At 46.0% G+C, this 24,162-nt stretch overlaps 2 protein-coding genes across 3 annotated transcripts in view; one reads left to right on the forward strand and one right to left on the reverse strand.

Annotated features, from left to right (window-relative positions):
- Positions 1 to 21: 21 nt before the first annotated feature.
- On the reverse strand, positions 22 to 15,411 carry CHAC2 (ChaC glutathione specific gamma-glutamylcyclotransferase 2). The gene is made up of 3 exons (XM_075266475.1): positions 15,234 to 15,411; positions 11,824 to 11,859; positions 22 to 2,900 (listed from the first exon to the last, which is right to left on the reverse strand). The coding sequence occupies exons 1-3, from the start codon at positions 15,366 to 15,368 to the stop codon at positions 2,517 to 2,519; spliced, it is 555 nt and encodes a 184-aa protein (XP_075122576.1). The 5' UTR covers positions 15,369 to 15,411; the 3' UTR covers positions 22 to 2,516.
- Positions 15,412 to 15,600: 189 nt separating this feature from the next.
- Positions 15,601 to 24,162, forward strand: part of ASB3 (ankyrin repeat and SOCS box containing 3) — a 77,502-nt gene continuing 68,940 nt past the window's right edge. The window contains exons 1-3 of one of the 2 annotated variants that reach the window (XM_075266981.1): positions 15,601 to 15,710; positions 18,211 to 18,412; positions 20,387 to 20,545. In XM_075266981.1, the coding sequence (XP_075123082.1) occupies positions 15,678 to 15,710; positions 18,211 to 18,412; positions 20,387 to 20,545 (394 nt within the window). In that variant the 5' untranslated portion in view covers positions 15,601 to 15,677. Of the gene's footprint in view, positions 15,758 to 18,210; positions 18,413 to 20,386; positions 20,546 to 24,162 lie in introns of both variants that reach the window. The other variant, XM_075266982.1, reaches the window with a different exon arrangement.

The raw sequence follows: 24,162 nt of genomic DNA on the forward strand, positions 1-24,162 counted from the left end.
TTATTATCCTAGAATGAAGTTACGGACATGGCGGTTATTGCAGCAGTTCCGTCTCTTCTTCCCGCTCAGCCATTTGTTATCGCTTTGTTGGTAATATTTCCCATCCCGAACAATCAGTTTATTCCTTGACTGACGTACAAATATAAAGGTGTGAGGAACAGACAATGAAAGTGATGTTACGCTGTGCCAAGGACCGGAGCTGACGTGAAGCCGGCGCGATTATGGAAGATGGATGCAAAGGTTTAACACGTACTTGACTGAAAGGTGGAACAGAGATAAAAGAATATCTTATATGGATAAGGAAGATTCCTTAGAGAAGACATTTCACCAACTGCAACTCCTTCAATAAGCTCCGCTGATTGCAGCTCAGTTGGAATCTTCCCTCTCGCCCCCACCGTTCCTGAGCAATCACTTCTATTACTTTCAGCACACTCCTGGCCTCTACGGTCAGGTGGGCGGTCCTGGGCGGGAGCAGAGAGACAAGGACCGCCCACCTGACCATAGAGAGCAATGATTGCTCAGGAACGGTGAGGGCTAGAGAAAAAATTCCAAGTGCACCAGAATCGGTGGAGCCTATTGTAGGATGTAACGTCTTGGAGATGATGAAAGGTCCGCCTCAAACATGAACGTCACCTTCAGACTGAGGTATGGATTGGGAAGGAAACCTGATTTACCAACAAAGCACATTCATTTGCAAGCATCTTGCGTTATGTAGCAGTATAGAGTCAGTGTAAATTCAGTCATTCCTTGGATAGAACGGTCAGTTGTCATTGTATGGAGGTTTGCAGGAGAAGTGCAGCCCCCACCCAAATACCCCGGCATATTATTATAGGGGCAGCTGCTTTACTCAGCACAGGCGAGGATCAGCTAACGCTCTCCATAGAACCTTGTACAATACAAAGTGACCATAAGCCACGGATCTCTTACCTTACAGGCTATCATTTATTCTCTATTTGACTACTTACTTACTCCGGGGTTTTTTGGAAGCAAACCTGGGGGGTTCCAGGCTAGTTCTGACCCCCAGGTCATGTGGTCGTAGCCGTCACCCTGCACCAGTGTCGCTCTGCGGCCTCTCAAAGTTACCTGGGTTATAGCAAAGCAAAAAAAAAGTAGACTGCGCTGTTCCATACAACAGTATACATTACGGGAAAGATATACTAAGTGGCCTCCATTTAACATATACAGTATATACCCCAGACTATATATTAACTGGAGGCCACGAATGTAACTTAGTGTGGCCACGTCCAATGCCACACTGTACATGGCCCCATGGAGTCTACATATGAAGCATCGCCTAGTCCTTCATGTCTGGGACCTTCTAAGGCGCCTGGTGGTCTTCAGATCCCTTGTAAAGAGTGGTAGGCGAGTGAGGACCCCATTACATTAAAGTAGCAGCAGATTTTGGGGCACTAACCCACCAGCATGTCTTTATGCACCAGTGGTTTAGTGTCCCAAACCTTTCTATGATGGCTCTGTGGGCCCCGGGTGTATTTAGATAACACCTATCATTTAGAAGCTCTTATTGCACCTCTCTGGTCCTCCTGGTGCACGGGGCCGTTTACTGATGTCAAGCGCATGCGCAGTAAAGCTGATGTATACGGGCACATACACCCAAAGCACCGCAGTCTCCTCACCTGGTCACCCCAGGGGTGGATAGACTTTGTATAGGAAGGTTTAGGACACAACCGCTGTTGGTTTTGTGCACCAAAACCTTCTGCCAGTCCCATTATTGTGCAGCCTGTGACACCATTGTACTTTATACTTGCTTATTAAGATAGTCGCTACATTTCTAGTATTAGGTCTTAAAGGGCCCATGAACAACATTTATCACCTCTATCCACAGGATACACGTATGATCGCTGGGGGATCGAGTACCGGGACATCCATAAGAACTGGGGGCCCCTGTGTGAATGGACCAGTACTGTGCACGAGTGACCGCCGCTCCATTCACGTCTAGGCGGCAGATAACATAGTGTACATTGGGGGATTTATTAACCCTTATATGCCAGTTTCTGGGGCATCTTTGGGCCTTTCTTGGGCCACTTTATGGTGGAACCGGGATAGAGAGTCCACGCCAGTTCCTGACTGGTACAGATTTCCATTCTCTCGTACGTCTAATTTATTACAAGGACGGGACCTCTTAATAATTTGGTCACGGCCTTCGACTAGTCGGGGACTTTAAGACTGACATGGAAAACCCCAATCTTAATAAGTCCCTAAGTGAACGGAGCAGTGATCACTTGTGTGCGCCAGCATCGGCGTCAGGAACTCAGGGACCCTTGTTCCTATGATGGGCCCGGGGCGCAGAGGTCGGCCCCCGACCAATAAGACGTCATCCCTGTGTGTAGATAAATAGTGTTCATGGTTAACCCTTTAATAAATGCTATCCTATAAAAGGCCTATAGTTCATTGGAGAAAGCACTAAAACAATTGCACATAAAATATCCCAATAAAAGCAGAAATAACTCCAGGACACGTCGTGTTCGTCTCTCCATTCCTAGGGGGTAAAATAAAATTTATATACAATTTAGATTTTGGCGTCTCTCTAAAAGTTCCCTGACTAGCTTCTCTAAGGAGAAGAGGTGCTCGTCCGCCTCCTCCGGCACAAGGTTCCTGAGTGAATTTGCAAGTTCAAACAGGTATTCCGTGTTTTTCCCGCTAGGCCCGACGGCATTAAAAATCTGTTCGGCGATGTCTTCTAGGGGCGCGGGTCCGAGGTAGTTGGGGTTATCGCAGGTTCCGATATACAGAAGGACGTTGAATGGTTTTATCGAAGGATCCTTTGGGTAAAAGACAACAGTGGTAGTCCGGTAGCCTCCCTTCTCTCGAAAGTCAAGGTACGCCTTCACTTCTTCTTCCTTTCCCTCTGGAAGTCGGTAGGCGACACCCCAAACACAGCCCTGTAATGGAAGCAAACCATTAACTCTATACATACCGGCCATAGACAGCCAATGGCTGCCACTGAGCCCCAGGTTTGATAACAGACATTGTATGGGTCATCTATATTTTAGAGGGGTTGTCTCCAAAAGCAAAATCTGCAACAAAAAAATGCTGCATTTCCACAATGTGGGGCTTTAGCCTTAGAGCTAGTTCACACGGGGCCAAAGAGGCGGATTTTGACAGCGGAATCCACGTCATAATCCGCCCCTTTACAATGGTGGTCTATGGAGACCACTAGCGTTCTTTTTTCCGCTATCAGCAACTGAATCGCTGAGCCGCGGATTCCACCTGGCAGCCGCAACCTCCGGTGTTGGCCTATTCATTTGAGCCGACTCCGGGGAGGGGTGGGGGGGGGGAGGGTGGCAGGCGGGTTTTGGCTCCCCAAGTCAAAATATGGTCAAAATCCGCCCCACCGCCCCCATGTGATCGAGCCCTTAGGGTTAGTTCACATGTAAATAACGTGCGGCTTATTTTGGCACCGGAAAAAAAAGCTTCCTAATTAGGAGGCTTTTTTTGGACCTTGCCAAGCTTTTTTGGAGATTTTTTTTTTTTTTTTTTTGTGTAAAAACAGCTTTAAAAAAAAAAGCCAGGCTGTTGTCCCCTCCTGTAAAGTGAATGGGCTGAAAAAACCGTTGCTTATTTTTGCAAAAAACCACGCGGCAAAATACGCGTGGTTTTCGCCTCCCATTCACTTCTATTGCTTTCTTCGGAAAATGCCTGAAGAAAGGTCATGTGGCTTCTTTTTCTCTTTACATAGACTAACATTGTATGGAGGGGGATTAGGACGTGGATTCTGCTGTCAAAATCCTCCTCCATGTCCCTGTGTGAACTAGCCCTAGCAGTTTTTGGGCTAGTTCACACGTAAAAACCTCCTGGCTTATTTTGGTCCTGAAAAAAACCGCTTCCTAATTAGGAGGCTTTTTTTTTGACCTTGCCAAGCTTTTTTTGGAGCTTTTTTTTTTTTTGTAAAAACTGCTTCCAAAAGGGCTAGTTCACACGTAAAAACCTCCTGGCTTAGTTTTTTTCTGCGCGGGTTTTTGCAAAAAAACGAGCGGAAAAAAAATGCGCGGTTTTTGCCTCCCATTCACTTCTATAGCTTTCTTCAGGTGGAAAACGCCTGAAGAAAGGTCATGTCGCTTCTTTTTTCTGCTAGCTGAAAAATAACTAGCGGGAAAAAAAAGCTAGCTGTTCACATAGGGCTCCGTTGTAAGGCTAAAAGGGGCTGATTTTGAAGCGAAATCTGCTGTCAAAAAACTCCCCTTTGCCCACGTGTGAACTAGCCCTTTATTTTTCCATGGTTTTTCCATTATTTTAATATCTGAGAAAATGTAAGAAAAAAAAAAAAAGAGGGGAAATGTGTCTGTTGTTCACATTATAATGTAAGGAATGAGATGGCCTAGCGTCAGGGCGCTATAACTGCAGCTCAGTTCCCATTGAAGCCCATAAGGTAGAGGTATCAGTGGCCTCCAGCAGCTCATCTGTGCGGGGGCTACAGCCGTCAGCCCCCAACCGATCACATCTCTACAACATAGAAAGAAAAAATAAAATCCTGCCCATCCCCTTTATTTGGTTGTACAAAAGTAGACAAAACCTTGTTGTGTTCCACAGATTGTGTCCGGTATTACAGCTCAGTCCTACTAACTTTAAGGGTAAGTTCACACGGCAGCCATTTCGGAATCCGGCTCCAAAAATCGCCTCCCACGGCTAGCCGCGACTGGGTGCCAGTGCACCAGCATCTAGTCGCAGTACTCCGCTCCCAAATAAATAGGCCTAGTCGGGAGGGAGTGTCGCACTGCGGCGGATTCAGCCACGGTATCCGCAGCAAGATAGAGCAGGAAAAAAAATGGGTAGCCGCATCACAATCCGAACCAAAATCCAACTGCTGCGGCTTACGACAGTCGTGGCTTTCCACTCGGGATTAGGCCTAATTGAATGGCTTAGTCTGGAGGGATTGTCTTGATGTGGATACCGCGGCGGTTTCCGCTGCAAAATCTGCGTCAAGATCGGCCAGAGCGCTTCTTTTTTCTCGCAAGCAGTAAAATACCGCTTACGGAGAAAAGAAGTGAACGGCTCCCACTGAAGTCAACGGGTGGTGTTTTTTGGATTCTGAGTCTGGCCTAAAAAACTCCATTTGAACTCAGCCTAAGGGGGAATTGCTTCACTTGTCGTGATATTATCTGTCAGGAAGAGTCAGGAGGCCCCCCATACACCTAATAGTGTAAGGAAAATATATAGAAATTGGACAGACAGGTCTCTTATATGTATGGGGGCCTTTACCGACCACTCACCGCCCACTCGGGCTCCTGCAGGGGATTATTCTGTGATCTGCTTATCATCTAATAACCCTTCTATATAATGTGATATACTGCTCTATGACCGTCCAATAATCCAGCGTGTCAGATTATCCAGTATAAAGGATTGCTCTTGTACATATCTATGCCATCGTATATATGGCCTATAGATATTCACTATATAATCGTATATACGGCCTATAGATATTCACTATACAATCGTATATATGGCCTATACACTCACCGGCCACTTTATTAGGTACACCTGTCCAACTGCTCGTTAACACTTAATTTCTAATCAGCCAATCACATGGCGGCAACTCAGTGCATTTAGGCATGTAGACATGGTCAAGACAATCTCCTGCAGTTCAAACCGAGCATCAGTATGGGGGGGAAGAAAGGTGATTTGAGTGCCTTTGAACGTGGCATGGTTGTTGGTGCCAGAAGGGCTGGTCTGAGTATTTCAGAAACTGCTGATCTACTGGGATTTTCACGCACAACCATCTCTAGGGTTTACAGAGAATGGTCCGAAAAAGAAAAAACATCCAGTGAGCGGCAGTTCTGTGGGGGGCGGAAATGCGTTGTTGATGCCAGAGGTCAGAGGAGAATGGCCAGACTGGTTCGAGCTGATAGAAAGGCAACAGTGACTCAAATAGCCACCCGTTACAACCAAGGTAGCCAGAAGAGCATCTCTGAACGCCGCACAGTACGTCCAACTTTGAGGCAGATGGGCTACAGCAGCAGAAGACCACACCGGGGGCCACTCCTTTCAGCTAAGAACAGGAAACTGAGGCTACAATTTGCACAAGCTCATCGAAATTGGACAATTGAAGATTGGAAAAACATTGCCTGGTCTGATGAGTCTCGATTTCTGCTGCGACATTCGGACGGTAGGGTCAGAATTTGGCGTCAACAACATGAAAGCATGGATCCATCCTGCCTTGTATCGGTAACGGTTCAGGCTGGTGGTGGTGGTGTCATGGTGTGGGGAATATTTTCTTGGCACTCTTTGGGCCCCTTGGTACCAATTGAGCATCGTTGCAACGCCAAAGCCTACCTGAGTATTGCTGCTGACCATGTCCATCCCTTTATGACCACAATGTACCCAACATCTGATGGCTACTTTCAGCAGGATAATGCAATGCCATGTCATAAAGCTGGAATCATCTCAGACTGGTTTCTTGAACATGACAATGAGTTCACTGTACTCCAATGGCCTCCACAGTCACCAGATCTCAATCCAATAGAGGAGCATCTTTGGGATGTGGTGGAACGGGAGATTCGCATCATGGATGTGCAGCCGACAAATCTGCGACTGCAACTGTGTGATGCCATCATGTCAATATGGACCAAAATCTCTGAGAAATGCTTCCAGCACCTTGTTGTATCTATGCCACGAAGAATTGAGGCAGTTCTGAAGGCAAAAGGGGGTCCAACCCGTTACTAGCATGGTGTACCTAATAAAGTGGCCGGTGAGTGTAGATATTCACTATACAGTTGTATATACGGCCTATAGATATTCACTATACATCGTATATACGGCCTATAGATATTCACTATACATGGTATATACGGCCTATAGATATTCACTATACATTGTATATACGGCCTATAGATATTCACTATACAGTTGTATATACGGTCTATAGATATTCACTATACATCGTATATACGGCCTATAGATATTCACTATACAGTTGTATATACGGTCTATAGATATTCACTATACATCGTATATACGGCCTATAGATATTCACTATACATCGTATATACGGCCTATAGATATTCACTATACATCGTATATACGGCCTATAGATATTCACTATACATCGTATATACGGCCTATAGATATTCACTATACATCGTATATACGGCCTAGAGATATTCACTATACATCGTATATACGGCCTATAGATATTCACTATACATCGTATATACGGCCTATAGATATTCACTATACATCCTATATACGGCCTATAGATATTCACTATACATTGTATATACGGCCTATAGATATTCACTATACATCGTATATACGGCCTATAGATATTCACTATACATCGTATATACGGCCTAGAGATATTCACTATACATCGTATATACAGCCTATAGATATTCACTATACATCGTATATACGGCCTATAGATATTCACTATACATCGTATATACGGCCTATAGATATTCACTATACATTGTATATACGGCCTAGAGATATTCACTATACAGTTGTATATACGGCCTATAGATATTCACTATACATCGTATATACGGCCTATAGATATTCACTATACATCGTATATACGGCCTATAAATATTCACTATACATCGTATATACGGCCTATAGATATTCACTATACATTGTATATACGGCCTATAAATATTCACTATACATCGTATATACAGCCTATAGATATTCACTATACATGGTATATACGGCCTATAGATAGTCACTATACAGGTGTATATACGGCCTATAGATATTCACTATACATCGTATATACGGCCTATAGATATTCACTATACATCGTATATACGGCCTATAGATATTCACTATACATCCTATATACGGCCTATAGATATTCACTATACATTGTATATACGGCCTATAGATATTCACTATACAGTTGTATATACGGCCTATAGATATTCACTATACATCGTATATACGGCCTATAGATATTCACTATACATCGTATATACGGCCTATAGATATTCACTATACATCCTATATACGGCCTATAGATATTCACTATACATCCTATATACGGCCTATAGATATTCACTATACAGTTGTATATACGGCCTATAGATATTCACTATACATGGTATATACGGCCTATAGATATTCACTATACAGGTGTATATACGGCCTATAGATATTCACTATACATCGTATATACGGCCTATAGATATTCACTATACATCGTATATACGGCCTATAGATATTCACTATACATCCTATATACGGCCTATAGATATTCACTATACAGTTGTATATACGGCCTATAGATATTCACTATACATGGTATATACGGCCTATAGATATTCACTATACAGGTGTATATACGGCCTATAGATATTCACTATACATCGTATATACGGCCTATAAATATTCACTATACATCGTATATACGGCCTATAAATATTCACTATACATCGTATATACGGCCTATAAATATTCACTATACATTGTATATACGGCCTAGAGATATTCACTATACATTGTATATACGGCCTAGAGATATTAACTATACATCGTATATATAGCCTATAGATATTCACTATACATCGTATATACGGCCTATAGATATTCACTATACATCGTATATACGGCCTATAGATATTCACTATACATCCTATATACGGCCTATAGATATTCACTATACATTGTATATACGGCCTATAGATATTCACTATACATTGTATATACGGCCTATAGGAATTCACTATACATTGTATATACGGCCTATAGGAATTCACTATACATCGTATATACGGCCTATAGATATTCACTATACATCCTATATACGGCCTATAGATATTCACTATACATTGTATATACGGCCTATAGATATTCACTATACATCGTATATACGGCCTATAGATATTCACTATACATTGTATATACGGCCTATAGATATTCACTATACATTGTACATACGGCCTATAGGAATTCACTTCATTTGTGTTCCAACTAAAATATACAAATCAAAAATCTATAACCAAATTCGCGGAGGCGCAGCCTGACAGCGGCTCGTTCATGACAATTGGGGCTTAATATCTGAATAAACAAACCCTGACACCACACAGGCCATAGGGGAGGGGTAATGGTGTGATAAGGACAGAAGGTGACAGAACAACCAGCCGAAAATAACAATCCCCCGGCTGCGTGCGGATGTTTATCTATTACTGGCACATCGTGACACCATTACATTGCAGCTGCTATTATCCCCGGACCCTCGTACCGGACCACCGCCGCTCTGTACACATATATATATACAGGTTATCCCTGTACAGAGCACACACGTATGACTAGATCAGGGAGCCATCTGTACTGTATGTATGAATAATAATAAGGGCTAGTGCACTGTACGGCTCCGGTGCCTCCATATAGAACAGTATATATATATATATATACACATCACTATCCTGATCATTGCACAAGCCGACACATATTAATCCACTCTCCTTAGCCAATGAGTAAAAATATTACAATGTTCACTGAAAGCTATATATCATGATAATTCTAATATCTAATATACAGAATAAAGCGGCATAAAGGGTTGTGTAGCATCGTATAGTGTATGGAATTGCATTGGCGGTATATGTCGTAACATAGTGAGGCCACATTCACATCAGCGCCAGGGGGATGGGGGGGGGGGTTGTTGTTCTGGTCTGCAGGAAGACACATACAGAGCCCGATCCCACTGACTATAATGGGGTCCCCATTTTTCTCATCCAGAACAACAGACAGCTAACGCAGCGGACACAAACGGAGCCCGGCCGACCCCACTGACTATAATGGGGTTTGTTGTCTGCAAGTACTGGAGAAAAAACTGAAATTACTATTACTATAGTCTGGAGAGAGAGTCCGGAATATAATAAGCGCAGGCCCTTCTAAACTTCACCCTGTTTACAGTATGACTAAGGGTTGGGTAAAGCTTTACAATCACAGGCCTCGGCAATCCCTGACGTCAGCGGGGAGACACGCCGGAGCCCAGGAGAGGAACACCCATTTCTATGTTTCATCACTTCCCCGGGCCTCTGCTTATTATACTCTGGGGTCTGATGAGACAAAAGATAATTGTCTGATTGCTGCGGGCCAAATGTCCGGGCCCCCCTAAGGCCTCCTTATGAATGGAGCACCAGTGCACTTGTGTAACCGTTGCTCCTTTAAAGGGATTCTATCATTAAAATCACATTTTTACATCACACGTAGGAAAGCCTTAAGAAAGTCTATTCTTCTCCTACCTTTAGATGCCTTGTCTGCGCCACCGTTCGGTAGAAATCCCGTTTTTTTTGTCTATATGCAAATGAGTTCTCTCACAGCACTGGGGGTGGGCCCCAGCGATCAAACAGCACTGGGGGCGTCCCCAATGCTTCGGGAGAACTCTCCAGCACCGCCTCCATCTTCTTCAGGAACGGCCTCTCTTCACTTCTTCTACTGGAGCTGGGTTCCAACTTCTACGCATGCGCAGTCGGCTCTGCCATCGGGCCTCAGGCAGAGCCGACTATGCACGCCCATCTGGTGTAAGCGGCCATTTTCTTGTGGCTGCTTAGACAGTAAGCTGGGGTAAGTGGCCACAAAAATATGGCTCTGCCCGAGTCTCGATGGCAGAGTTGACTGTGCATGTGTAGAAGTTTGAACCCAGCTCCAGAAGAAGAAGTGAAGAGAGGCCGTTCCTGAAGATGATGGAGGCGGCGCTGGAGAGAGTTCTCTCGCAGCATTGGGGACACCCCCGATGCTGTTTGAGCGCTGGGGACCGCCCTCAGTGCTGCGAGAGAACTCATTTGCATACCAACAAAAAAACGGGATTTCTGCCGAAAGGCAGCGCAGAGAAGACATCTAAAGGTAGGAGAAGATTAGACGTTCTTAAGGCTATTCCTACGTGTGATCAAGAAAAAATTTGATTTTAATGATAGAACATTTACAAGGCAGTGCCAGTAGCCCCATAGGAGTGAATGGAGCAATATTCTGCAGGCACTGCCTGCCCTTACACCCATGTCTAAATTTGTATCTAGGAGAATGGTACATATATGTTCCGGTATTACACGATTGCTAATGCTCACAGATGTTTGCTATGTGACGCCGCTGCTCCTGGAAGTGGGGAGAGCTTAAGACGTGGCTAGAAGGATGCCAAAAAACCTTTTAGGTAATATGTGTAGACACGTTTATGGGACCATGCTGTACAGCCCTATTTTGATGAATTTAGACGTTACTCCCATCCTGCAGCCAAAGATCGCTGTGTCTGGAGTCGGATTGTAACCCAAGGAGTGCTGCAACTGTGACGGCCAAAGCCGCTGTGTAACCCTGTCCTAGCTCAGCACTCCTGGACTGCTAGACCCAGATTACAGCTCTGTTGGCCTCTGATTTTGACAAAATATGTTGAGATAGAAAAAAATATTGCAGCATTTTCAGGATCCAGCGAATCCCATCCACACGCTGCAGAGAAATACCCGAAGCAGAAACGCTGCGATTTCCAAATACGTTGCAGCAAGTCAATTCGAGCGATGATAATGCCGGTGGTTTCCCTATAGGTAGAATTGAATCAGAAAGTTCGCAGAGGAAACCTCTATGAACCTTATGGGAAAACCTGCCACGCGTTTCCGCCATGGTTTTTCCTGCAGCGCTTTTTTGTAGCGGCCTGCTCAGTGGGGCCTTAACCTAAAGGAATGGATCCTAGAAGCCCTGAATATATACCGCCATATACCATATACCGCCATACACGACCCCATGTAATATAATGAGGCCTATGTGGATACAATCCTAATGGTGTAACCTGTAGTAACCATTCCTTAGTGTACAGGGTCATAATTCTACAATAACATGTACAGGGGTCACATATAGAGCGCAGTATATTCGTATATTCACCTCCGGATCTTCCACAAGGGTGACGACTCTTCCAGGCTAAAAGGGAAAAAAAAGACAAAGTTATTTGGTTACCGGATGTTCCTCTATAGAAGAGAAATCGGCTTTCTAAATGTATACTATATACGATGTCCCCCTAAAGCGGAGCTAAGAATCTGTGCATGTGATACAGCCAAGTATACCCTCCTGGGCGGGGGAAGAGGGGCCAAGTGTTCTAGGGTTTAGGAGTCCAGTGGGCGGTCTTACTCAGTCATAGGCAGTCTTCCACGTGTAAGCGTGCACCCAGCGATTGCTATTCATCATTGAGTAGGGGCGGCCATTGTGGTTTCCCTTGGAGGTTTCCGATGCAAACCTTTCCTATCCTGATAGCTTGCTGCAATAGCTTAATGCAAGGTCCCATACATCCAGACGTACAGCAACACAAGGGTCTCTATGGGGGTGTATACTCCTGTAGATACCCCTGCTTGGGGCTAACATGTGATATGTGCTACTACCTGGGGGGAGCAGAGGGTAAGAGGGGGCACTGAGAGACATAGGGATGATTTATGAGAAGATTTTGCAGATGAATGGCTCGCTATACTGTTCTTGCAATGGCCCCTCTGCTGTCATCCTTCATACCGGTGTCCCCTACAGAATGCAATCCAAAAATCCCAAAGCTTAACTGAGAAAAAAACTCTATAAAAGTGGCGGTGCAGGGTAGAGTGAGCCTACATCACAGATCATGAGTATATATGTGTAACGTGTATTACAGCTGATTACTAGCCCCCACGCTGATCAGCTCATTGCATTCACCAGAACTAGCCCCAGCTCAGTATAGCAGCCTGCACTGTGGTCTGGTAAATGACGCTCAGTCTCATTGAACTGAATCGGGGAGAGTAACCGCACACAGTTAGTACACAGTATACAGCACTAGGAGTATGGAGGGTGCACTGTATACCATCAGCTGATGATGCAGTACCTTCTGTCTGTGCAAAAGAAACGGTTTCATGGCGGAGAGGCTGCACACGGACTCTGGCGGTTTGCTTTCAAATCAATGGGTTTTAAAACTGACCATCAGGAAGCCGTCACCTAGGCAGATTTTCCGAGGATTAGAATGGAAACCCTATGGACGGACACGGGCGCAAGTGAGGACGCCCCTAAAGGTGTCAGACCTCTAATTCATGCAAAATTCCAGTGATTGAATTTCTAAAAATAAGTAAATATATAACTAATTATACAACTAATTACACTAATTGGTCCCAGCTCTGACTCTATAGCCCTGCTGGGATTCTGAATGATCAGGAGAATGAAGGGTTACAAGTGCCCAATATTAATAGAGCGGTAGGGGGCGAGCTCGGCCACCACTCTGTTCTGGAGGTCGCCATCCATGGTAGCCAGAACTGCGTCACTGATATGTTCTCGTGGTCGCAGTGGAAGCTGATGGCGGGACGACCTTAGTGATCAGACGCAGTCTCTATTCTATGGATAGGGAATCCGTGTTTATAGTCGGAGGCCCCTAGAAGGAGAGAAGATTCATAAAGTCTCTGCAGGCAGCAAAAATGCAAAGTGTGAACCTGGACTTATGGGCACAGCCTTATGTCACATGGAAAGACCACGCTAATAGGAATCTGTGGACCCGCACGAGACCCGCCTGGGCTACTATTCTGCATTGTGACACAGAACATGATCACGAGTTTTTGAAGAGACACCTTATGGCAGCACACACAGAACCTAAGGGGGGGGGGGGGGGGGTCATGTGGACTTGTGCAGCGCTCCGCGCACAGCTATATAGTATAAGCAGTCAGGTCTCAATGGGAGCACTGGTCACAAATGGACTTTCTGTTGGCTTGGGACCGTTTCTGCACAGAGCTGCCTGACCAGTTCTGCTGAATCATTCTTCGTTTGCAGGAAAACGTATAGCACAAGATATTGTAGATATGACGTAACGGACCAGTGATTGGGGCTCAGCGGTCACCAGCCAAAGTAACGCAAAGACACAAACGTGAGGACGTCACATGACCCAAGTGGTCGCATCACATTGTCACATGATCACTGGCCTTAGTGGACTCTGGCATTATTCAGGAGGTCCGAAGAGAACCAAGCCCAGGAGAGGGGAGTGACACAGCTAGCCCACATCAGCTGTCACCGACTATGGGCAGCTGTCATCTGTTGTGGGCTAGCTGTTACCTGATGTGGGCTAGCTGTTACCTGATGTGGGCTAGCTGTTACCTGATGAGGGCTAGCTGTCACCTGATGCGGGCTAGCTGTCACGTGATGAGGGCTACCTGTTAGCTGATGTGGGCTAGCTGTCCCCTGATGTGGGCTAGCTGTCAGCTGATGTGGGCTACCTGTCCCCTGATGTGGGCTAGCTGTCAGCTGATGTGGGCTACCTGTCCCCTGATGCGGGCTAGCTGTCACCTGATGCGGGCTAGCTGTCACCTGATGCGGGCTACCTGTCCCCTGATGTGGGCTACCTGTCCCCTGATGTGGGCTACCTGTCCCCTGATGTGGGCTACCTGTCACCTGATGTGGGCTACCTGTCCCCTGATGTGGGCTAGCTGTCACCTGATGTGGGCTAGCTGTCACCTGATGAGGGCTACCTGTCACCTGAAGTGGGCTAGCTATCACCTGATGCGGGCTAGCTGTACCTGATGCGGGCTAGCTGTACCTGATGTGGGCTAGCTGTCACCTGATGCGGGCTAGCTGTACCTGATGTGGGCTAGCTGTCACCTGATGCGGGCTAGCTGTACCTGATGTGGGCTAGCTGTCACCTGATGCGGGCTAGCTGTCACCTGATGCGGGCTAGCTGTCACCTGATGTGGGCTACCTGTCCCCTGATGTGGGCTAGCTGTCACCTGATGTGGGCTAGCTGTCACCTGATGAGGGCTACCTGTCACCTGAAGTGGGCTAGCTATCACCTGATGCGGGCTAGCTGTACCTGATGCGGGCTAGCTGTCACCTGATGAGGGCTACCTGTCACCTGAAGTGGGCTAGCTATCACCTGATGCGGGCTAGCTGTACCTGATGCGGGCTAGCTGTACCTGATGCGGGCTAGCTGTACCTGATGTGGGCTAGCTGTCACTTGATGCGGGCTAGCTGTCCCCTGATGTGGGCTACCTGTCACCTGAAGTGGGCTAGCTGTCACCTGAAGTGGGCTAGCTATCACCTGATGCGGGCTAGCTGTACCTGATGCGGGCTAGCTGTACCTGATGTGGGCTAGCTGTCACCTGATGTGGGCTACCTATCACCTGATGCGGGCTAGCTGTCACCAGATGTGGGCTACCTGTCACCTGAAGTGGGCTAGCTGCCTGTGGCTATGTGCAGCTGTGTAGTAATCACGTCAGACGTACATGAGCAGCCTATGGGGCAGCAGAGAGCAGGCAGGGTCACGGTGACAATGGCCCCTGTGACCCTGCTGACTAGGGAGGACTCACCTTGCCCGGGACCCCCCGGTGGTCAGTGCTGCCCTGCCAGAACCTCCTGCTGTAACACGTGATGTAGCCCACCAGCTTCTCCTCGTACGGGAAGTCCACCTTCCAGATCAGGGAGCCGTAACCGAACACCCACATGATGGTGACAGGCGACAATCCACCCGCGGTCTCCTGTGCCGGCCGGCGAATGTGGGCGGAGCTGCACAGCTCAGCTGTCATCAAACCCCGCCCACCCTGCTCTCCATCCAATGGCACCGCACCGCAAAGCCTAACGGGAAATGTAGTGCGACGTCATGGTGACGCTGCGCCAGAAACCGCTTGAACGAGCTTTATTGCTTAGTGACAATGAACAGCGCGGGCTGTGGGTCGGGAGAGAGATGTGAAGGAGTGACATGAGGGCGGCCGTTCAACGGGATGGAGTGAAAAGGCGTTTAAGTGGATGACGTCATGAACGGGCGTGGTTTGTTTGTGTCACGTGAGGTAAGGAGCCGCGGAAGGAAAAACAGCGCGGGAGAGCGAATGAGCAGGTAGCCGTGACGTCATAGGCCGGCGGGTACAGGTCATAGTTCACACCTGGAGATGTGTGCGGTTTTCTGAATGCTGAGATTCTGGCTTCTATGTGTAAGGTTACCTGTTGTAGGTGTTACTGACGTGCTAATGTGACTGTATAGGGGCCACCAGTGTGCATTGGGGTTATAGGGAACCTGTAAACCGCACATACAGTACATGGCACCCGGGTCATAAAGCTAGACCATCACTGGAATAAAGGAGAACCCCAAAGCTTGGCACAACCCCAATAACACTTGTCCCTCCTCCCTCTGCAGATCCGCCAGAAGCGATAGATGGCGGTATACATGGCGGCATAATGGTATACATTCTATACGTGCGGCCGCTATAATCCCAGCGCTCTCACACATCCAGATGGATCCCGGATTCCTCGTAATGATTTGTCTCTTGATGTTTTTATAGGAGTTGGAGCTTCATTTTTAGGGTCCAGAATTCTAAATTTGCTGCATAGACAGAATCAGGTTATCCCGCTTCTGCTATAGATGGCGAATCTGTGGGGCCCCTGCAGATCAGCTGTACTGAGACAGTATGACAAGCCAGGGGCCACACTGCTCACTCACTGTATAATCTGTAGTGGCGGTTATAGATACTGTAGTGGTGGATATAGATACTGTAGTGACAGATATAGGTACTGTAGTCACAGATATAGGTACTGTAGTCACAGATATAGGTACTGTACTGATGGTCATATATATTGTAGTGACAGATATAGGTACTGTAGTGGCGGTTATAGATACTGTAGACAGATATAGGCACTCTAGCGCTGTCCCATTCCCTTCAGTGGAGCTGCGCTGTCTCGGTACAGCTGATCCGCGTGTGTCCTGGGTGTCGGTCCCCTGCCGATCTAATATTGATGACCTATCCCAATGCTAGGCCATCCATACTGGAAACTTTAAGGGGATGTCACGTGACATTATCACAACAAGATTCCTCCAATGCTGTAACTAGCCATGATAAAGCCATTTGCAGGATTTCCAGCATAACAAGATCCTTTTCATATTTTTTTTTGCTTTGATTTTGTTGACGTCGGTTATTACAATATTCGTGAGGTGCCACCTGCAGTTTGGACCAAACCCGTCCGAATTGAAACATCTATTATTATACTGTGGGGTCTCTTCAGTCCCTATAGGGTAATAGGTGGAGACTCAAAAAAACCTCCAAAAAACAAACAAACTCCCATTGACTTCAGTGACATGTTACACCTGTATTTTGACGTGTTTTTTTGTCGTGTTTTTTTTTACACGTGTAAGAAAAATGTCATTGAAGTCACTGGGAGTCTTATTTATACAGGTATATTCTTTACATGTGTATTTTGCCAAAATGAGCGCGCGTTTACTCCGTGTGAATGGATCCTCACAATGAATGTTAGAAAACTGAGGAATTGCTACAGAAAGTCTGCTGGAACCTTTCATTATAAAACCAATATCCGGTATTTGCTGAAACTGGACGACTCCTTTAAAGGAGATGATTCCCGTCCTCTGTCACTGACGGTATTATATACCGCTAGATATCTGAGAGTGCGCTGAGTTCAGTGCCAGTGTGTGCCCGGGTGCCAGAGATATCATTGCCATTAGTTTCATCACTGATATCGCTCCTCATTCTGCAGGTTGGCTGTATTATATACCACAGCTCTCCCATTATACACCCCAGTGCTATTAGTATACACTATCAGATGGGGTGGGCGTTATCACCCTCACCCCCGAGAGGACAGTACTCTTGCCTATTGAACTGTCAGGGGGCCGTTTCTCTCTATACCAGGGGTAGGGAACCTTGGATCTCCAGCTGCTGTGAAACTACAACTCCCAGCATGCTCCATTCACTTCCATGGGAGTTACAAGAACAGCAGAGTAAGTATGCATGCTGGGAGTTGTAGTTTCGCAACAGCTGGAGAGCCGTATGTTCCCTACCCCTGCACTATGCTGTAAGGGGGTCTGACAGTGGGCAGATATCGGTGCCAAAACGAATGCCATTGCTATTTTCGGCATCTGGGCGTGTACAGTCAAAGCTGATACGTGGGCATAACTGGACAGCGTGAAATCCACAGCAAAATCTGCATTAAATCAGCATCCAACTGCAGCTAAAGTGCCATATGTGCGAGTTTGAAGAGGGTCAGCTGCACTGCTCTAACCTCTGACTGGTCCGTTCCATAAATCTGCTGCTTCCATTGCTTGCATGTAGTAAATGGCTTCTACTGGTTTTTCCAACTCCCCGATCCATCTGTCAGCGAGTAATTACCGCTGTCCGCCGGCCGCACTGCGCCATACAAAGCAGTCACCTGTTTCATCAACACGGCAGCGACTGTCAGATCCCTCCTGGTCTCCGCTGTTCTCGCTGCGGCAGGTTATTGTTAAGGAAAGTTAACTGGCTCCTCTGCTTTACCATTCTGGTTATTGAACTTCTGTCTTCTGTACAGGTGGAAATGGATTTCTCCGAGGCGTATACTGATAGATGTTCTACTGTCGGACTCGCGGCTCGGAAAGGTGATATAAAATCCTTGAGGAAGCTAATTAAGAAAGGAAGCAGCGTGGATGTGCCTGATAACCGAGGATGGATGCCCATTCACGAGGCCGCCTTTTCTGACGCCGCGCAGTGTTTACAGCTGTTAATTAAGTCAGGTATAGAAGTTATTACAGACGCTTGTAACACGCGCTCCTGACGCTCGCGTAGTCTCCTCTGTGTGAGCCTGTTCTCATGGTGCGCCATTGTCATAGTCGGCATGTTCTTTCTTAAACTTTGTCTAGTTTACTTTGTTCCCTCATGATCGCCTCAGTCTGTAGACGGATTAAAGGGATTCTACCATTAAACTCACATTTTTTCTCGTTCTCACGTAGGAATAACCTTAAGAAAGCCTCTTCTTCTCCTCCCTTTAGATGTCTTCTCCGCGACGCCGTTCTGTAGAAATCACGGTTTTCGTCGGTATGCTAATAAGTTCTTTTGCAGCACTGGGGGCGGGCCCAATGCTGCCAGAGAACTCTCCAGCGACGCCTCCGTCATCTTCGTTCTCTCTGCGTATCTTCTTCCGGAGCTGGGTTCAAAGTTCTAGGCCTCGGGCACAGCCGACTGCACATGCCCACGGTCACAAGAAAAGCGGCCATTTTCTTTTGGCCTGTGGGCATGCGCAGTCATCTCTGCCCGAGGCCTATAAGTTTGAACCCAACTTTGGAAGAAGACGCGCAGAGAGGCTGTTCCTGGAGAAGATGGAGGTGTCACTGAAGAGTTCTCTCGCAGCATTGGGGACGCCCCCAGTGCTGTTTGATCGCTGGGCCCAGCCCCAGTGCTGCGAGAGAGCTCATTTGCATACTAACGAAAACCAGGATTTCTACCAAACGGTGGCGCGGAGAAGACATCTAAAAGGAGGAGAAGAATAGCCTTTCTTAAGACTATTCCTACGTGTGATCGACAAAAAGTTTGATTTTATTGGTAGAATCCCTTTAATATTTTTCTTCTTACCATAGTACGATCTCTTCGGTGCAGTGTTCAGATATTTGTACAAGGGATTCAGTCTAAAGAGGTTCCAAATATTCTGCAGTAACTCTCTCTAAGATGAAGCAACCTGATGAAACAATTGCGATGTGCTGCTCAGTATATAGAGCTTTGCTTCGGAGTGTCGGAGTGATAGACATCGCAACGTTTAATCTCCATTTGCAGCTTCCGGGTACCCTTTCACTTCTCATCAGGTGTATCGAGCAGCACGACTTCATGGTGTCTACTTATTTGGCCACCAATTTGCATGTAAGCGACGTAAGATGGTGCTTGGGACGTATCCTTAGAGAGTGTTAGAAGATGGTACGAAAACGGAAAGTAACAGTTCATTGATCCCTTCTCAAGACTAAGGCCATACAAAAAGTCACCGGGTGCAACTGATGATGTGCAATGTGGTCTGGAGCACCTGAGACTGGGAGATCTTAGGCCTTATGCACACAATGCTGGGTCTATTCAGTATATTGTCCGCCATTGCAGATAGTATGCAGAGCCATTACTCTCTATGGCCCCATCTCTTTACTGAGGAGTGTCCGGGCTGTAGAAATTATCTGAAAAATATGGACCAGGTCTGGTTGTTATTTACAGCACAGACTGACCCAGACAAGTGTAGGGGAACATGCAAGATTGCAGATGACATACTGACGAAATGCAGATGTGTGTTTTTTGTTTTTGTTTGTTTAAATATATATGGATCCGTTTGCAGACGGTCGTGTGAATGTAGTCTTATACCGAGGAGTGCAATGCTCCGTTTTTTTCAGATCACTTTGTCACAGTTGTACCAGATAAGTGTCCTATGGCCGGGTCCCCTAATGATCAGGGCAGAGGAATGAAAGCCCACTAAAACCTTGTGAATGGGAGAGCCAGTGTGCTCGGATGACCGTCGCTCCATTGTCTTCTATAGGGCTGTGGGCGTTGCCAATGATTACAATTCCGACAGCCTCATTGAAGTGAATGGCGACCTCACAATCGGACGCACTGTTAGATGACCATGATATTATCCCATACCCTTCAGCTGCTGCTCGCCAAAAAAAATAAAATTGTACTTTGATTCTAGAGTGTGAAACGTTCCCCCTGTCCACTAATATTCTATTATTTCACTCCAACAGCTCCGACCACAGACTACATAAAGTCAAAAACCTTTGAAGGAGAATCGGCGCTGCATCTCGCTGCGAAACGTGGGAGTGTTCGATGCTCAGAGATCCTGCTGCGAGCCGGAGCTGATCCCAATGACCTCACCAATGATGTAACGACACCCCTGTTCCTAGGTAAGGTATAGAGAAACCTATAGAAGTCTATAGACTGGTCCTACAGGCTCTCATTCCATTTGTATGGCTATACTGTATGTTGTATATGCAGAATGGAGAAACCTTCAGGGCTCGTCAACAAGACGGCGTCCACTTTATTAATGCAGTAAACGCACGATATAACGAAGTATTCATGGAGGGGAAAGTAGTGGCAGCCACCGACAGGTTTCAGATGGAATTCTCGACCTTAGTCATTGCATTGTTGTATTAGCTTTGCAGGGTGGGGCCCCATGTGGCAGAAATGTGGTCCAAAGGCCCCCCAGGCATACAAGTTGTCATGGTATGCCCATCCCAAATGTATTAATGGTGCTATATAAATAAACAATAATAATAATAATAATCATAAATTGAGTATCAAAGGGGCTCTATCAGCAAAATTACACTGATAGAGCCCCACATATGTGTGAATAGGCTTTAAAAAGGCCATTCAGGCATCGCTAATGTCATATTAAACTACTCCCCTGATTTAAAATAATACCCTAAAAAAGTAGATGATAACTGGGCGGGCGTGCACCGTCCGACGGGTCCGATGTCATCTTTAGCCACGCCTACATCTCCTTCCTTCTTGCAGCGATGTCCTCGGGACCCCTTTTTCCCCGTCTTCTTCTTCCGGCGTCATTGCTTGTAATCCGGCGCAGTAGCAGGGGAACTGAACATACTGAGCATGCTCAGTTCCCCTGCTACTGTTCCCCTACTACTCCTCGGGTCCCATCTCACTCATCTTCAATCCCGTGTTGGCGCAGTAGCAGGGAAACTGAGCATACTATCCCCTGCTACTGCGCCGGTGCAAGATTAAAAGCAATGACGCCGGAAGAAGAAGACGAGGAAGACGGGAGCCGAGGACATCGCTGCAAGAAGAAAGAAGATGTAGGCGTGGCTAAAGATGACGTCGGATCGTGCATGCCCGCCCAGCGTGCAAGATAAGATATGATTATCATATTCCTTTTTAGGGTATTATTTTAAAACTGGGGGGGGAGGGTAGATTAATACAACATTAGCAATGCCTGAATGGCCTTTTTAAAGGCTATTCACACATATGTGGGGCTCTAGCAGTATAATTTTGCTGATTGAGCCCCTTTAAAAGAACTGTCCCTATATGGACACTTCTCCCCTATCCACAGGACAAGGGAATAAGTGTCTGATCGCTGGGTCTGACAGGGGACTGAAAGTCCCACTAAGGCCTTGTGAATGGAGAATACTACAGAGACAGTATATCTAAATAAAATGGTAGAAATATGTTTTTACATGTAGTCACAATAAGGGTCGCCTTGTAGGCTGTGGCGTTGCAGAACCTTTGCACCTTTCCCATATACAGCCTTGTGTATACAGGGACTCTGTAATGTTCTTCATTTGTTCTATCATCACTTCATTATCACTAGCTAATGACAAGTATCAGGGATCTGCGCCGAGTCCTCCTCCCGGTCACACTAACCTCTCCGTTGTTGTCACATTTACTCCTAGAACGCTTTGCCATTTTAGAATGAAATGACTTTTTCTTGGTTGGAAACACGTGAAAGCCGTTTTTCTGTATTATCCCAGCGCTCTTCACTTTAGATTTACTCAGATGAACATCTCCAGTGTACGGGGCGGACAGGGGATGTAGCTGTAGGGGGTGCAGAGGTAACATTGCTACCAGGCCCTGGAGTCTACAACATAAGAAGGCTCCAGTATTACAGGCATCACAGGGGATATTGGGCTGGTTTTTTGCATTGGAAGTTTCACTTTGCAGGAGAAGAAACGCGTAGAACGCCCATAACATCGGATCATATGACTTGTAATATAGTATCTGTGTTACCGACCGGTCTGTTTATGGGATATTCTGTGCATTAGCCTGCAGACAATCTAGTTATTAAATGTATACGGCGTATAAGTTGTACTTACAAAGAAGTGACTTATTTTCTGACATGGATTCCTGATTGTTCTCTCTTCTGAACTTCCAGCGCAGTTCTCTGTAATGTCATTGTAACGTGTGAGGTTCTGCTGAACTCTCGGAGCAGGTTCCTCATTAGAAATGCCTCTATTTTATTTTTTTCTATTTTCTTTTTCCAAGAATCAGCAGGCGTCTACCCAGACTTCAAAAGAAAGAAAAAAGTTTTCACTTAAAGGAACCCTAAACTTGCATGATGATTAGAAATGAGCAAATACTATTCAAAACTGCAGTTTCGAATACCTCGCTCCATAGGAGTGAATGCGAGCGGCTGGTCGGCACCGGCGCTTAACCCTTTGCAGTTCGCCCGCTCCCATTCATTCCTATGGGAGTGAGGTATTCGAAACTAGAGTTACTGATAGTATTCGCTCATCTCTAATCATGATATGAATAGTCTTGTAGAAATCCTGCAGAGAACAAAGGGTTAATCACACTCTTATCAGATCCATCTGCACCTGGGATGGGATTTAGCAGACAGATAGGGCTTAAAGGGGATTTTCCCATCTGGGTGTGTTGTGCATGGTATAAGTTGCAGGTTAGTGGGGGTCTGTCTGCTTAGACCCCCATCGATCAGGAGAATGGGAGAGTTTCGTCTTCTGTTCTGAATGGAGCAATGGTCAGGTAGCACGTGCACCTCTAAATGCATTTCAATGCCGGAGTAACCAAAAGAGAGGGGAACTCTGGCAGTCACATTGATATGAATGGAGCGCTGCTTATGTTGCATGATCACCATTGATAACAAGGGACAAAACTCCCCTATTGGAACTTCCCCCGATCTGCAAGTTATACCCTATGCTGTGGATAAAACGTAAGGATTTGTTCTGGAATTTTTCATTTGTAACCTATCCTTAGGATAGGCCTTAAATGTCTGATCGGTGGGGAGCCTACAGCCAGAATCTGCACCACATCCGCTATTCAAGGCCCCTTCTGACAACCATACTATACACTGCATGGAGCTCTGTTTATGGGGACTGAGCTGCAGTAACGGCCCCCGGCTACTATACAGGGCTGGATAGGTCTATTCTGTGTATAGTATGAGCATTGGAAGCTTCTGTGTACAGCTGATCCATGTGGGGACACCTGTTACCCCCCCACCCCAATCAGATATTTATGGATTATCCCAAGGACAGGCAATATATTAAATTTTTCCTGAACAATCCCTTAATTTGGGAAGTTGCTTTTTACAGGGTACCAGTGTTGTCATGCAAAGTATAACTATGTGCAGGGTCTTACCGGACTGTCCGTTCTCTGACTGTATAGGTCTTCATAAATGGTGTCCTGTCAGGTTTTCTGCTGCTAATTCATTAATTATGGCTCTTCCAGGGGGCTGTACAGTAAGGAGCAGTCCCCCCCTCCCCATCCATTGTTCTGCCATTTTGCCAGGAGTAACTGTACAGTTGAAAACAAATAACTAAGAAAAGATCAAGTGACCATAGTATATAAGATACAGGAACACTGAACTGTACATACATGAACATACATAAAACCAAGCAGATAAAACACAATATATAAAAAAAAAAAAAAAAAAAAAAAAAAATATATATATATATATATATATATATATATATATATATATATATATATATATACGCACACACACATATGAGCACAGTCAGGAAAGCTACTTGCTGTCTGTGAATAATATCCCATC

This window comes from Leptodactylus fuscus, chromosome 3 (genome assembly GCF_031893055.1).
Source record: "Leptodactylus fuscus isolate aLepFus1 chromosome 3, aLepFus1.hap2, whole genome shotgun sequence".
NCBI lineage: Eukaryota > Metazoa > Chordata > Amphibia > Anura > Leptodactylidae > Leptodactylus > Leptodactylus fuscus.